General features: G+C 41.6%; 1 protein-coding gene across 1 annotated transcript in view; it reads right to left on the bottom strand.

The window, feature by feature from the left end:
- Window positions 1-682: 682 nt before the first annotated feature.
- The window catches only part of LOC127413621 (orexin receptor type 2-like), a 78,256-nt gene continuing 61,965 nt past the window's right edge, over window positions 683-16,973 (bottom strand). The window contains exons 4-7 of the mRNA XM_051650901.1: window positions 7,596-7,711; window positions 6,882-7,102; window positions 3,311-3,432; window positions 683-1,943 (exon numbers count right to left, since the gene is read on the bottom strand). Coding sequence (XP_051506861.1) covers window positions 1,774-1,943; window positions 3,311-3,432; window positions 6,882-7,102; window positions 7,596-7,711 — 629 coding nt within the window. The 3' untranslated portion in view covers window positions 683-1,773. The remainder of the gene's footprint in view (window positions 1,944-3,310; window positions 3,433-6,881; window positions 7,103-7,595; window positions 7,712-16,973) is intronic.

The raw sequence follows: 16,973 nt of genomic DNA, 5'->3' as shown, positions 1-16,973 counted from the left end.
AAAAGGACATTATTAACTGTTCTTTTATTTTGTTCTAACTGGTTACCATTTGGAAAGGAGGCTGCAGAACTTCTGAACCGGAACGAAAAAATAAATTTTTTGCTCAGAACGAACCGAAATGAAAAACCATTTAATTTTTAGTCCCTGTTTTAAAGTTTGCAGTTGGGTTTAGAATGTTGGGAAATAGGAGTTCTTACTGCCCCAACAAACGACAATAAAAATAAAAAAATAAATAAATAATTCAAACATTGTAAAGTTGGCTGTTGGACACTGCCACAACAAACATCAATAAACACCAATATTCATTGATTGTTGTTTTTTGGATAGTGTGATTACCTTGTTGCCAGTTGTTGGTGTTTGTTTTCATTGATCGAACATGTTTAATCAGTGTTTGTCTGGTCTTGGAATGTTTGAGCATTCCAGTATGATTTTCGAGAAATCGTGACACAATCTGACTAAATCACAAACCATTGCCATGAAAATGAGGTCCCTGCTGGCTCTGTAAAATTGAAGGTGCACCAGGTCCAGCACAAATGGCTTGCTGCAGCAGGAGAAATTGGGCTGTCCATTGTGATTAATCTCTCTCTCTCTCTCTCTCTCTCTCTCTCTCTCTCTCTCTCTCTCTCTCTCTTTGCCTAGTGAATGTGTTAAAGCATACTTAATGTATCTATGTATATTCTGATATGAGACACATCCACACAAATTGTTGAACCAATTATTGTTTCTTTCCATAAAAAGTGACTGAATGTGTTAAAATGTTTATTTTTAACATTCACTGTGATTAACTGTGACAGCCATGTACTGTATATGTATATATTATTGTTTCTGCTCCACCAACACACTTGTGTTTCTATGGAGATGGGGAGGGGCGTTTACCATATAGTCATGGTAACAATTCACAATCAAGTCTACTTCAGGATTTGTTGGAGTTTGTTGGAAAATCATACTATAGATTAATTAAAAATGCCACAACCCGACACTGAATATTTTCAGTCGGTGAAAACAAATACCCAAAATGTTTTTGTATTTCCTGGAGCTGCATGAAGTAGCCTTTAATATCTTAATATTTATATACAATGTCATTGTTTTGTTAATAAGTTGAAGCATGCATTGTGCAAGTTTCAGAGCCACTATAGCGGCACCACAAAAATAATTATACAAAAAAATTATGTTTCTCAGGTTTTCCAAACATTCCCACCAATTGTATTCATCAACCAAACTATAGACCCACCCCCAACTGTTGCTGTGTTCAGCTGGTTGGGGACATCGAACTTTAAAAAAAATGACACAAATAACCTTTCAAATCTTTTTTGCATCCTTAAAATAAAATATTGGTGGCAATTTTATGCAAAGCACACAGCTCAGGAATCGAATTGTTGCTGTTTCCTTCCCATGTCATGTTGAAGAATACAGACTCAACATGTTTGACTCAACAGTGTGTTTCAAAACACGCCATCATTTTCATGCACATCATCCATTGGGATTACAGGGTTCATCACCTGTTGCAGCACCACAAATGAAGAGGCGAGCTGAAAAATAACCCTTGACTCAGAGGATAAAAATTTCAATTCCATGAGGGCTTGTGTTCTCTTATTCTAGACACAAAGTCATTTTCAAAAAGTGTGTAATTCACTGAGGCTAATAGGTCTGTTCTTCCATCATTTTAGTCTCCAAGGTTGAAGCACATGACACGTCCGTGTTCTGTCTTCTAATCGGTGAGCACTGAAGTGGCACCCTGTAGTTTTAACCCAGCACTCCCTGCAGGCAATGGAGCTACACCGCCTGGTCAGATATCCTCGAGATGTTGTCAAAATTGTTGACTTGTGTAGACAGGGATTTGCGGCTATCTGTGCTGGTTCTCGCTCGAACTCTCTCATTGTGCAGCTCATCTCTACTGGAGCAATGACAGATGAACGCAGCTTTAAACTCCTCTCGAAATTTACCTGTGAGAAGGAAATATTCAAGATTTTACTTTACTTCTTTTAAGGTTAATTTGATGTTTTTCAGCAGTCTTGGTGCCGGAAGTATTTTTTCTCATAATTTTTTTTTTTTCATAGAGATTTAATAAAATCCTCGATAAAAGCATTCCAAGCCGAGGTAAATCACAACATTCCAAATTTTTATTTCAAGCAAAAAGTATTTAAATATCAGACAAAAAAAATAAAAAATAAAAATAAATAAGGTGTACTTAACATCTTTAATGAGGCAATAAACTACAATCACACGAAGCATTACGAATGACGTGATCGAAATTGACGTAATTGAAAACTATGTAAAAATCTAAATCTATTGTTTTAAAACTGTTGATTATAAGTATAGAAGCAATATATTTAAAATATAGTGGAAAATATATTCAGATATAAACAAAAATATAAGTGGTTTGCAAGTGTAGGGAGACCGACTCGATTGCGGTTGCAGTACATTATGGGAGTGGGTGCTCACTGCTGAGCTCTTTTGCTGCACTTTGTTTGCCGTGATTCTCTGATCACTATTAAACACGATTTAAAAAGAAAATAATCTGAAAGTTGAAATAACAGACTAATGGCTTCAACAGAGTTATAAACCATTAATTAACAGTCTCGGCGCTCACCATAAGACTGTTTTTGGGATTCGTTCTTCCGGAACCTGACTGTTGCGCTCCAAAGTTCATTCAAATATGAAAACTGGAGTTGTTGGAGATGGAATGGAGGTGTTAGGCAGAATGTTAGGGAACTACATCCTCAGTCACCATTCACTTTCATTGCTTCTTTGTTTTTCTGTACAATGAAAGTGACTGAGGCTGTCAGTCCCTAAAATTCTGCCTAACATCTCCTTTTATGTTCCACGAAGAAAGTAATATGAGTTTGGAACAACATGAGGGTGAGTGAAATGATGACAGAAGTTTCCTTTTTGGGTGAACTTTCCCTTTAAATAACTCTTTTTAGAGCTTTCAGAGTCTGACTTTTGGGCACAATTGCTAACGATTTGATTCAGTGGATTAATTCATCTTCAAATAGAGCCCTAAATCTAACATTCTGCTCTAAATTATTTCCAAAGCGTCCTTGAAATGACCAGGTAATGATGTAGTTCCTGGATGTGATCAAACCTATGCTGCAGCGCACAAAGAGAATATTGAAATGCTAATGAAGAATTAATTAAGGTGTGCTCATCCAAAATGAAAGGTGGAGGATGTTTCTGGAGGGCAAACAACATTTCAAAGCTTTGAAGTCTTGTGTGTTTGCAGGCAATTCTGGGTATAGAAGGCATCATGACTTAGTGTGACCAGCAGATGGAGTAAATGGCATGCAGCTGCGAGGTGTCAGCCACTTACCACTGAGGAAATTGTAGATAATTGGGTTGGCAGCACTGTTAGCATATATGAGCCAGTGTGAGAAGGTGAACCAGGCGTATACGGTCTCCCGATTGTCTGTGTTCTTAAATGCGCCAAATACTCTGGAGATAAAAAGGTGGAAAAAATATTCAAATATACAATAGCTAGATGTTTGATATTTTCTAAAGAATGTGTGAGTGATGCTTGCCCATGCAAAATTCATTGCCATGGTTCTAAAGAGTTCTGAGTTTTTTTTTTTTTTTTTTTTTTTTTTTTCTACATTGCTATCTGGGTGCTAAGGTGTTATGAGTGGGTTTTGCTCACTGCTTACTGAGAAAAAAATCTCCTGAACATCCTAGCAACCACACAGTGGCACCTAGAGAATCACACATTTTCTTTAGAAAATTTAAAAATATGATCCAGTGACAGATTACTATTCAAAGAAAAAATAAAAGGAATTGGCACTTGGGCAGCCATTTTTATTTATTAAGATGAGTTACTGCAAATGATTACTAGACATAAATCTATTCTGTATTCTTTATTTTAAAAGAACTCAAAGTTCAGTAGGGCCACATAATTAAAAGATTCTATCTTAACAGTCATGCCTTAAAGAAATTCTCGCCACTCATTTCTCATGCAATAGATTGTACTAGTAGGACACATAGTTTTTAACTTTAATATGAGTGTTCTTTTCTTTTAGAATGATTGCATAACATCTGTTTACTTGAGCCAAAGCATGAATATATTGCAAGATACAAATGGAAACACATTATCTTTATTACCCAAAAGTTAAAGGAATATTCCAGATTCATTACAACTTAAGCTCAATCAACAGCATTTGTGGCATAATGTTGATTACCACAAAAATTATTTTTGACTTGCCTTTTCTTTAAACATATCTGGGTTACAGTGAGGCACTTACAATGGAAGTCAATGGGGTAAATGTTTTAATGTTAAAATACTCAGTGTTTCAAAAGTATAGCCACAAGACATAAACAATATTTATGTAAACATGATTTTAGTGTAATAAAATAACTTACTAACCGTTTCTGTATAAATTTATAGTCTATTTTGCTTCGTTACTTCGTTGCTATGATGATGTAATGTCAACAAACCCTGAAACCCTAAATTGACCATAAAATGACCATTTAAACAACTTGACAGCTCAAATAATACATGAGTTTTAGCAGAAGAATTAATGTCAGTGCTTTTATAAAATTTTAAGCTTCACATTTCTGCCTTTAAACCCTCTAAAAATTGGCCAGTTTCACTGTAAGTGCCTCACTGAACCCAGATTTTTGCTTTTTTAAAGAAAAGCAGAGACGAGTCGAAAATAATTTTTGTGGTAATCAACATTATTCCACAAATAATGATGATTGAGCTTAATTTGTATTGAACCCAGAATATTCCTTTAAGTCACATATTATATATCATGTTCATTTACTTATTAATAATATACAAAAGTATGAAGGTGTGAATCTCATGAAACCTGCCAAGAACATTTGCAGGTCTCAAAAGAAAGCAATAAAAAAATAAATATTTGTTTTCATCTAAAGAAATATGTAAATTTGCATTAAAAATGAAGTTTATTTTAAAACCGTTACCTTTTTTGGCATTTTTATATTATTTTTATTTGTAAACAAAAAAATTTAAATTGTAAAGTATGTCCTATTTCTATATGTTTTCACAATTCATTATTGTAGTATTGTTGTACTGCCCTTAACTTATGCTGATTCATTATATATATATATATATATATATATATATATATATATATATATATATATATATATATATATATATACGTTCTGATTGGTGAGTCAGCTTAGTCGGACTGTCTGTCTTGAAAGTGCCATCATTTGCACTCTCGCAGCTCCGTGCGCATTTAGAGAGAATCTCTGTACAATACACACACACACACACACACACATATATATATATATATATATATATATATACACATACATACATATTCAATTCACTCAGTGGTGCTGCGGCTTCTTGTTAATAGACTGAAAAAGTTCCGGGTCAAAAGCCTACTCGTTGTTCTGGCAGCCATTTCATTTCTTCATTTATTTCAGGTGGGCATACGCAAAGTCCTAAGAAATATAGGTGGGCATGACTGCGTATGCCCTAGATTATACTACTGGTATATATACAGTTCTGGAAAAAATGAAAAAGTTTCTCTGGATTTACTATTTATAGGTATGTGTTTGAGTAAAATGAACATTTTTGTTTTATTCTATAAAGTACTGACAATATTTCTTCCAAGTTCCAAATAAAAATATTGTAATTTAGAGCATTTATTTGCAGAAAATGACAACTGGGCAAAAAAAAAAAAAAAAAAAAAAAAAAAAAAAGATGCAGTGTTTTCAGACCTCAAATAATGCTAATAAAACAAGTTCATATTCATTTTTAAACAACACAATACTAATGTTTTAACTTAGGAAGAGTTCAGAAATCAGTATTTGGTGGAATAACCCTGATTTTCAATCACGGTTTTCATGCATCTTGGCATGCTCTCTACCAGACTTTCACATTGCTGTTGGGTGACTTCACAAAGACGAATTCCAGCCTTGCTGAAGCACCCCCAGATCATCACCGATCCTCCACCAAATGAAATTTGTACACCAAATTAACTGTATTACATCAAATGAAATGTTTAACATTGTTAACATTTAATTTGATGTAATACTGTACTGTACAACTGTGTTACAGAGTAATACAATAAAACTCAGAAATCAAATGGTAATTTAATCAAATGTAAATCACCACTGAGAATTAAAAGAAAACCTCAAGTTAAACATCTGGAAACATTATGGTAAAGAATATTGGGGTGCAAAAAAAATATTTTTTTACAAAAATAATGTCACAGGGTAAACAAAAATATCTGTAGTTTTAAAAATAGGCTAATTGCTGCTTGCTTTGCAAAGCGCCACTATTACTATCGCTCTGACTGACATTTAGGGATTTTTCAAAATTCCTGAACATTCCCCAAAATTTTACAGGGTAACTCATCCTATGCTGTTTGATGTCCGCTCATGAATGAGCTGTCAAATTGCCCGACTTAATGAACATAGATGAGCTATGAAATTAATAAGCAAAAAATCCCATATCCAACATTAAAAAGTGATCATATCTCCGGATCTGAATATCATAGAGACTTGGGGTTGGGCTCATCTGATTTGGCCTTGCAACCAGCTAGAGCACTCTAGTAACCATATAGCAACATGCCCCAGGTTACAGTATATCAGCACCAGAACATCGCATAAACATGCGGGGTGAGGTCTATTGACTCGGTACAGTGGACTGAGGCCCTTGGTGGGAGATTGTGGTGAATAGTTTTGCCATGACAAGCACCACTCACATTTTCTTCAGATCTCAGGTTAAATTTCTTATTGTTTGAATTTGGGAAAAATGTGACCTGGATATTCTCTTGACAACTGTGAGACACATTCAGAGAGAGAGAGACAAGCACAGACCGAATTCAAACCAATGTCCCCATGTACACAACCGCTCTTTCGTGTCATGAGCACATGTGCCACCCCCTGTGCCTCAGCATTGTGTTTACCTCTTCATGATGTTAAGCACACTGATGGGCAGGTAACAGAGGGCGAAGACAAACAGCACCACCATCAGCATGCGTGCTGTCTTCCGTCGGGCTTTCACCTGTTTGATCTCAGCTGACACGGTGCTGGTTCTGACCTTAACCGATTCTCCGGAGCCTGCAGCCTGAGCAGAACACTGCAGCGACTTCCATTTTCTCTGAAGCACTGATGATGTCCCAGGAATCTGTTTTGCCAAAAAGCACTGTCCTTAAAAGGCTGAACTGTGTGCACAACAAGTCTGACCATTCAAACTTTATTTGACTGTAATCAGTGTTCCACATTCACAACATTCAGAGAATGCACAAGTAAAAGGATTAAAGGGGTCGTATCATAAGGAATCAAATTTGCCTTGATCATTTGATATAAAAGAGTTGAGTATACTCGGAACCAAAAAAAAGACTCGTTCTGAAGTCCTGTGGTTTGTTGACGTCAGAAACCCAAACTCATTAATGCATAACCACCAACATTTACATGGCAGCGATGCCAATTCAGGATTCAGATTCAGATTTGGTCTGCTTAGCATTGTGAGGGAACACAAAATTTGTTGAGTGAACACAAAACTAATGCGAAGAAATTGCAAAAAATGCCAAGTCATTTATTAATGCAGTTAAGAATGCTGTTGATGGACATCAGTGCAAATCGTTTAAAGTGTTTACATGTCAGGAATGCATACATACCTGTTGACACCAGAGTTTATGACAGATCTGAATGTATGCCAGCACCATCAAACATAATGGAGCAAAATATGTGACTATAAAGAAGCAAGTATGGTAGACTTTGGGGTAGATTTCATCTGCACAACAGAGTAAAAACAAAATGATTAGTTAATTACATCATATAATTAGTTAATCATATTTGAAATAATGCAGAATAAATAGTGCATAACATTCTGTAGACAAGACTGCAATAAAATCAAGCACATTAAACGAAGAATAAACTCAATGTTTGTAATTAAGCCATAAGGTACAAGAGGCCATGCTACGTTGTAAATATATCAAAGGCTATGTTCAGACTGCCACTAAAAATCGAATAGACAGGGCACTTATTTGGAGAGCGAGATGATGCTCCTCCATTTTTCCCGCATCTGTTTTGAAAGCATCATCACGTGGGTACACCTACGTCGTTACTAAAGCAACCCATGCAGATAGGTTGGTTATGTCTGAACGCAAATCATCCTGGTTACTTGCGTAACCTCCGGTCCCTGATGGAGGGAACGAGACGTTGTGTCGATGTAGTGACACTAGGGGTCACTCTTGGGAGCCTGAAACACCTCTGGTCTTTGATAAAAGGCCAATGAAAACTGGCGAGTGGTATTTGCATGCCACTCCCCCGGACATACGGGTATAAAAGAAGCTGGTATGCAACCACTCATTCAGGTTTTATGCTGAGGAGCCGAGACAAGGTCCGGCCATTTCAGCGGGTAGTTCAGCGTTGTGGCAGGAGGGACACAACGTCACACTCCCTCCATCAGGAAATGGAGGTTACGTAAGTAACCAGGACATTCCCTATCTGTCACTCACTCAACGTTGTGTCGATGTAGTGACAATAGGGGTCCCTATACAAAACGCCGCAACTGGCTGAACAGTGTTACGTGAACTGGCGGTGTGTGACGGGCAGACAACTGTGTGCCTCGTAGCCAGTGCACCAGGCTGACACGTAACCTCCCCCAACATAGTTATGAGTGTCGAACGGTCCTTTGGGGACAAGTCGACTACCCAAATGATAGAGACAGGCTAACCCAGTCGTGGCCTCTTTTCCCCTTCTTTTTTTCCACTCCCTAAAAAACAAGGGGGATTATATGACTGGGCCACCAGGTCTAGTCAGGGTTGTCCCTTCCAAGGGGAGGACACCGTGGAGACCACACCTAGCCCAAAGAGAGGGGGGATATTTAATTGGAAAATACGTCACATTGTCTTGCCGACCATGTGGAGAGTCTCATGGTAGATCCTACCCAATGGGGGAGGAGTTGCTACAAACATGGAGGCTATGGCACAGGGGGCTCTGCCCAAGGAAGACGCAGTTTACCAACAGGGAAGCGAATTAGTGGAAGATATACATTGCATGGGGTTACCTTACAGGGAACTGCCACATGCGGAGCACCTACCACAGAACAGGGCTCTTAGTTAGCATGTGTACTGGGCCGGCAGTGAGTCTCTCCGAACACTCAACTGCCACAGGGCTCGGAGGAAGTCAACCACTACAAAGAGCTGCTCAGAGATCAGAAAGCTAGGAAGTCAACCACTACAAAGAGCTGCTCAGAGATCCTAAAGCTCTGCGTGTGATCCAAATAGATGCGTAAAGCGCGCACCAGACACAGCAACGACAAGGCTGGGTCTGCCTCCTCCTGGGGCAGTGCTTGCAGGTTCACCACCTGGTCCCTAAAAGGGGTCGTGGGAACCTTGGGCACATAGCCCGGTCGGGGTCTCAAGATCTCAGAGAGTAGCCCGGACCGAACTCCAGGACGTTTCGCTGACAGAGAACGCTTGCAGGTCTCCTACCCCCTTGATGGAAGTGAGCGCAGTCAGGAGGGCAGTCTTCAAGGAGAGTGCCTTAAGCTCAGCTGACTGCAAAGGCTCAAAAGGGGCTCTCTTTAGACCCTGAAGAACTACAGAGAGATCACATGAGGGAACGAGGCGCGGTCTGGAGGGGTTCAGCATCCTGGCGCCTCTCAGGAACCTGATGATCAAGTCGTGCTTCCCTAAGGACTTACCGTCCACTGTGTCATGGTGTGCTGCTATAGCAGCAACGTACACCTTCAAGGTGGAAGGGGACATCTGCCCTTCCAACCTCTCCTGCAGGAAGGAAAGCATTGATTCAACTGCACATCACTGGGTGTCGTCCCGTTGGGAAGAACACCACTTAGCAAATAGACGCCACTTAAAGGCATACAGGCGCCTCGTAGAGGGGGCCCTAGCCTGAGTGATCGTGTCTACCACCGCCGGGGGGAGTGGCTGTCGCGAGGAGTGTGAGGTCCAAGAACCACGTTTGGGTGGGCCAGTAGTGTGCTACCAGGATGACCTCCTCATCATCCGACCTTGCACGAGTCTGTGCAAGTAGGCTCACTGGGGGAAATGCATATTTGCGTAGGCCAGGAGGCCAGCTGTGTGCCAGCGCGTCTATGCCGAGGGATGCCTCGGTCAGGGTGTACCAGAGCAGGCAGTGGGAGGATTTTGGGAGGCAAACAGGTCTACCTGTGCCTGTCCGAATCGACTCCAAATCCACCTGAGAGTGGAGTCTCCACTCTCCGCATCCACTGTAGTGTTGAGGTTGCCCAGGATGTGAGTGGCTCGCAGCAACTTGAAGTGCTGCTGACTCCAGAGGAGGAGACGGCGGGCGAGTTGTGACATACAACGAGAGCGCAGACCGCCTTGGCGGTTGACATATGCTACCATTGCCATGTTGTCTGTCCGAACTAACACATGCTTGCCCTGGATCAACAGCCGGAACCTCCGCAGGGCGAGCAGAATTGCCAACAACTCGAGGCAGTTGATGTGCCAACGCAGCCGCGGGCCCGTCCATAAGCCGGCGGCTGCGTGCCCGTTGCAAACAGTGCCCCAGCCCGTTTTGGAGACGTCTGTCATGACCATGACGCACCTGGAGACCTGCTCTAGGGGAACACCTGCCCGTAGAAATGAGAGGTCATCCAAGGGCTGAAGAGATGGTGACAGACCGGCGTGATGACCATGCAATGTGTCCCGCGGCGCCATGCCCATCTCGGGACTCGAGTCTGAAGCCAGTGCTGAAGTGGTCTCATATGCATCAACCCGAGCGGGATGGCCACCGCTGAAGCCTCTGAAAGAGTTTCAGTGGAACCGCTGTTTTCTGTTTGAATGTCTTCAAACAGGCCAGCACCGACTGTGCGTGCTCGTTCGTGAGGCACATTGTCAAAGAGACTGAGTCCAACTCCAAGCCGAGAAAAGAGATGCTCTGAACTGGGAGGAGCTTGCTCTTTTCCCAGTTGACCCGAAGCCCTAATTGGCTGATGTGTGAGAGCACCAAGTCCCTGTGTGCACACAACATGTCCCGAGAGTGAGCTAGCATTAGCCAATCGTCGAGATAGTTGAGAATGTGAATGCCCACTTCCCTTAACGGGGCAAGAGCTGCCTCTGTGACCTTCATGAAGACGCAAGGGGACAAGGACAGGCCGAAAGGGAGGACCTTGTACTGATACGCCTGACCCTCGAATGCAAACCGCAGGAAAGGGTCTGTGTCGAGATAGAATCGAGACATGAAAGTACGCGTCCTTCAGGTCTACCACCGCAAACCAGTCTTGATGCCGGATGCTTTCCAGAATGCATTTTTGCGTCAGCATCCTGAACGGGAGTCTGTGTAAAGCCCGGTTCAGTACTCACAGGTCCAAGATTGGCCGCAACCCACCGCCTTTTTTCGATGAAGGCTGTGCTGAGTCTAGGGACATCGAAGCACTTACCTGGCTTCTTGTGACCAACCCCGGAACAGCCTGGGACGGGGGAGGAAGAGGCCTGTCCTCGCAACCCGTGGAGACTGTCACATCGGGGGCGGATGTGTGCCACAGCTGGGCACGGGAAGACTGCCGCTGGAGTGCCAATCCTGCAAGGGAAAAAAGGTGGACGGTGGTCGTAATGATGACTGTGCACACTGGGTGTGTGACCCAGGAAAGGAGGAAACTGCTCTTTTGCTGAACAGCCACTTGGGCATGCGGCAAAATCAAATAAAAAGGCAACAAAAGATTCTCCACCCGGCCCTCCACCAGGGGATGGAGTGGTCTTACTACCAGCTCCAATGCAGTGGATTTCGTCAACCCTGGGTCGCCCGTCTCAGGGGCGCTTTGACGACCTTCGTGGGTTCTTGGTGACCGGCCATGAGACGGGTGGCGTCTGCTTTCTGTGGTGGGCTCCATGCCGGGGCTGTGCCGAAGGAGCGGGCTGTGGCGGAGCCGGTGCAGTCACCGCAGGGGGGCGCCCTTGGCAACAAGCAGATGGGGTGTGGGATCTTGAGCTGTGACAGGGCAGGATATGCCGGATAGCCTCTGTCTGCTGCTTCACCATTGAGAACTGCTGGGCAAAGTCCTCAACGGTGTCGCCGAATAGGCCAGCCTGGGAGATGGGGGCAGCAAGGAACCGTGTCTTGTCGGCCTCACCCATCTCGACCAGGTTGAGCCAAAGGTGGTGCTCCTGGACCACTAATGTGGACATCGTCCGCCCGAGAGACCGCGCCGTGACCTTCGTTGCTCAGAGAGCAAGGTTGGTCGCCGAGCGCAGTTCCTGCATCAGATCTAGGGCAGAACTACCCTCGTGCAGTTCTTCTAGTGCTTTGGCTTGGTGGACCTGCAGGAGAGCCATGGCGTGCAGGGCAGAGGCAGCTTGTCCAGCAGCGCTGTAGGCTTTGGCCGTCAGGGATGACGTGAACCTACAGGGCTTGGACGGGAGCTTTGGGCGTCTGCGCCAGGTGGCGGCACTCTGCGGGCATAGGTGCACCGCGAGCGCCTTATCCACCGGGGAAATCACCGTATAGCCCCTGGCCGCCCTGCCATCGAGGGTAGTGAGGGCAGGGGAACTGAGAAATCGGGACTGGGCAGTAAAAGGTGCCTCCCACGATTTTGTCAGCTCCTCGTGCACTTCCTGGAAGAAAGGCACTGGAGCGGGGCGTGGCTGCTTTGAGCGGCACTGCGAGCCTAGGAACCAATCATCGAGCCACGAGGGTTCAGGGGAGAGCGGAGGGTTCCACTCTAGCCCGACGCTCACAGCCGCCCGGGAAAGCATGTCCGTCATCTCTGCATCAGCCCATGACTGGGCAATCGACCCCAAAGGGTGGAGCCCAGCTGATACTTCTGCATCTGTCTGGACAAGCCCGCTCTCCGATGCTGCGCTCGAGAGCTCACCAGCTTCGCGGGCTCCGAACAAGAGGTCGATCTCGCCATGATATGAGCCAGCGGACTCATCCGGATGCCCGATTGGGGCAGACGAGCGTGCTGGGGAATGGGAGGTCTGCGGGGGGATACCCAGCGGAGGTGATCCCACTGGGGTCCTCAAATCACCCCCAGTGATAGCCGCGCTGGCCTCATATCTGTAGGTAGAAGGACCGAGGCGGGAAGCCGCTGGGGTGCCACGACCGCAACGTTGCCATGGTCAAGTTCTCGCAGTAAGAACATGAACCATCCACGAACGCTGCATCCGTGTGGGTCACGCCCAGACACGAAAGACAACGATCGTGACCGTCTGAAGTTGAGAGGTAACAACCGCAACCAGGAATAACACACAATCGGAAAGACATCTTAAAACAGACGCGTCTTTAAAAAGACGTTCCATGTGTGGCGCTCTTTTAGAGAAATATACTCTTTCAGGAAAATATACTCTCTTTTTTCTGCCGAAGCGCCCAGGGGCGTTCTCTACAGTGCACCAGTGCAGAGGAGGGAGAAGCTGCTGAAATGTGCCATCAGTTCCAGCAGAGGTGAATGAACAGTCGTGAGAATTCAGCTCAGTGAGCATGACCGTACAGCTCTGAAGAGAAAATCTAAATGAGTGGTTGCATACCAGCTCCTTTTATACCCGTATGTCCGGGGGAGTGGCATGCAAATACCACTTGCAAATTTTCATTGGCCTTTTATCAAAGACCAGAGGTGTTTCGGGCTCCCAAGAGTGACCCCTAGTGTCACTACATCGACACAACGTTGAGTGAGTGACAGATAGGGAACTGATTTGATCACTTGCAGTTAATAGTGCGGACAGTCTTCCTGAAATGATCTGATTTGAGAAAAAATCCGATTTGCCTGCAGTCTGAACATAGCCAAAGTTCCTTTCAAGGCAAGTCAGTCCAGTAGGCGTTCATCTTTGGAATGCTCCTGGACAGGCTGGGCAGCTATTTTCTGTTAACAAGCGGCATAAAAGTAAACTCCTGTCAACCAGAATAAGGAAAGACTGAAATCTCCAAAATGGTTGGTCATAGCTGTCACCATACAGTATTATGTATTTTAGCATGGCTGTATCACTTTATTAACCAGTCAGCATCCAGGACTGCAACTATCTCTTTATAATTTGTATTAAATCTTAAAGGAATTTCAGTTTAGCTCATATATATATAAATGTGGTTACAGTAAGGCACTTACAGTCGAAGTCAATGGGGCCAGTCCATAAATGATAAAACACACATCGTTTTCAAAGTATAGCAAAAAATGATTTTAGTGTGATAAAATCTTACTAACCTGACCTGTGTAAAATTATATCTAATATTACCACTTTGTTGCCATGAAACGAATGCCATGAAACCCTGTATTCTCAGTCCTCAACATAACTTTAAGGTTAATAAGCGATTTTATCACATTAAAATCATGTTACCACTAGCCCCATTCACTTCCATTGTAAGTCTCTTATTGTGCAACATGATCACACGTGACTTGGGGCAGTGTTTAGAAATTTCAGTCAACGTATACCAATTTTGACGAAAGAAATTTCAGTCTACTCTTTCCGATTTCACTGTGAGATCAGGCTGTATGGTAAGGTTTGGGGGATATAATCTATAAATATATGCTTTTCTCTTCATTGTATAATGTCCTGTAAAGCTGAAAACAATCTGCTTCACTACTAGCTTTTGGCAACCTTTCCTGGACATAAATGGAGCTCACACATGCCCATATGCCCTACAACACTTACTGCTTTGGCCACTGGGGGCAGTGTTTCGAAATTTTGGTCAACAAATACTGTACATATATAAGAAAAGTCGGTCTACTCTTTTCGATTTCACTGTGAGATCAGGCTGTATTGTGAACGTTCCTTTAAGGAAATGTGACAAGTTAGTAATGCTAAACATAATTGCTTTGTACTGACCTCCCTTTACTTTAGCATTCTATGGAATATTGAATACATCAGGCTTGGACATTATTCAACCTTTTGAAATGGAATTTAACTTTCTTTTTTTTTGCTGCTTTCAATATCATGCTATTGGAATCTAATATTTAACCTTATTACATTGGTAAAGAGAATCTTTATAAAGCCACTTTACGAAGTGAAGTTATCATGTTTAAGCTAATAGTAATATTTAACATTAAAATATGTTAAAATATATTTAATACAACACATTTAAGTTAACAGATTATGCTTACATAAATTCTAAAGATTTATTTTCAACTATAATGTTCTCTTGCTTTAAGAATTTAATGTAATTATTTAAACTATGCCCTGGAAATGTCTTCTTAGTCTAGATAATATCCTTTTCAATATCAAACGACATGTTTTCATATTAACTAGATTTTCATTTCAGACTTTTGCATAAATCATTTTGAAATAAACATATTTTGACAGATCAAAGATCGTAAGCTTGATTTCAGCTCATGCCATAGCTCTATTAATATGAGATTAAAGTGAAATTGAAAGCAGATCTCAATATCTCAGCTCTTTTGAGTGACCATGTCCACTGCCCACATGTGCTCTTTTAAAGAGTCTTCTCAAAACTTCTCCAACTCTCCGGGGATTTCGATGAACTGTCACTGTATTGGAACGGCTGTCCACAGGCTGTAATGAATCAACTGGGTGTGTCACACTGCTGACAGTATGACAACTGATGCGATTTTGGGCATTTTGACATGGTGGTGCCATTGCAGGTCATGGAGCGCATTTAACCACAGTGTTTGAACAAATCATTAAACTGAGAGGGGATGTCAGTCACAATAAATGTAAGCAGATTTGCTAAAGGGCCTTGTTGCATGCTAGAAAACAATTAATTCTCTCTAGGGCTCTCGGAAATAGCTGCAATAAAAATTCAGCTCTGCAAAATATTGTAATGCTGGGCTGTCAATATAAACAGCATGAGATGCTTTTGGAGAAATTTGTCACTCTCAACAGGGTATTTGATGAAGTGGGAAGTGTAATTTGAAAGACCCATGTTGATAATAAGACTGCCAAGCGCACTTAACAGTTACTTCACGTGCAGGACACACAGACAATGAATTTCCTCATGAATTATTTTCAAATTCAAGGAGCTCATTTTCTGAGATAATCACATTCTCACAGTCTCTCAAGTGTCAAACCAGCCTCTCTGTGACAATGCACTTTCAAAACACTTCAGTCTGCATTCATTTCCTGTTCCTTCTCATTTGCTGCTTTCCTTAAGATATGAAAAACAAATGTCATTTAGCTGTCACCACTCATAACTGCTCAGAACACAAGCAACATTAATTAACGTGAACTAACAATGAACAATGCTTGAACAGCATTTATAAATTCTAGTTAATGTTAATTTCAACATACTTATACATTTTTTAAATCATAAGTTGTATTAGTTAACATTAGTTAATGCACTATGAACTAACATGAACCAGCAATGTATTTTTATTAACTAACACTAACAAAGATTAATAAATGCTGTTAACAAATATATTGTTCATTGTTAATTCATGATACCTAAGGCATTAACTAATGTTAACGAATGGAATCTTATTGTAAAGTGAATGCCAATAGTGCTAAGGCACACATAATACACTGAAATCAAGCTTACAATCTTTGATCTGGCAAGTTATTGTCATTTGTAGTGTTTTTGTAATGTAATGTTGATTGATATTGAATGGTGACTTTTAATATCTGCAATTTGGTTTCCCCTAGTGGCAATGTTAATATCAGATATCTTTGATGTTATTGTAACCAGTAAGAAAATCTATGGAGATGGAAGTTTAATTAATTTTCAATTTAATTATATCCGAAATCCATTTTCAGATATCTGAAATACTGAATTTAACATCTTTCTTACTGTTAACATTCTATGAAGCCCATATTTATAATGCATTGTAAAGTCATTATAATGCATTAGTAATGTCTCATAATACAACTTATAATATGTTATAACTTCTCAAATAATTTTAACCACAATTATAATACATTATAATACTTATTTCATAGTTATACATTAGAGTATAATGCATTATAAAACAAGCATCATCCAATTTTTTCTGCAGAATTTATAATGTATTATATATATGTGTTCTATCTACAGTATCTATCTATCTATCTGTCTGTCTATGAATGAATGAACATTACATTTATATAGCACTTTTCTGACACTACAATCAAAGTGCTTTACACAGTGAA

The sequence above is a fragment of the Myxocyprinus asiaticus genome, chromosome 23 (assembly GCF_019703515.2).
Source record: "Myxocyprinus asiaticus isolate MX2 ecotype Aquarium Trade chromosome 23, UBuf_Myxa_2, whole genome shotgun sequence".
NCBI lineage: Eukaryota > Metazoa > Chordata > Actinopteri > Cypriniformes > Catostomidae > Myxocyprinus > Myxocyprinus asiaticus.
Note: the sequence above shows the minus strand (reverse complement) of the source record. Positions and strands in the feature narration are given on the sequence as shown.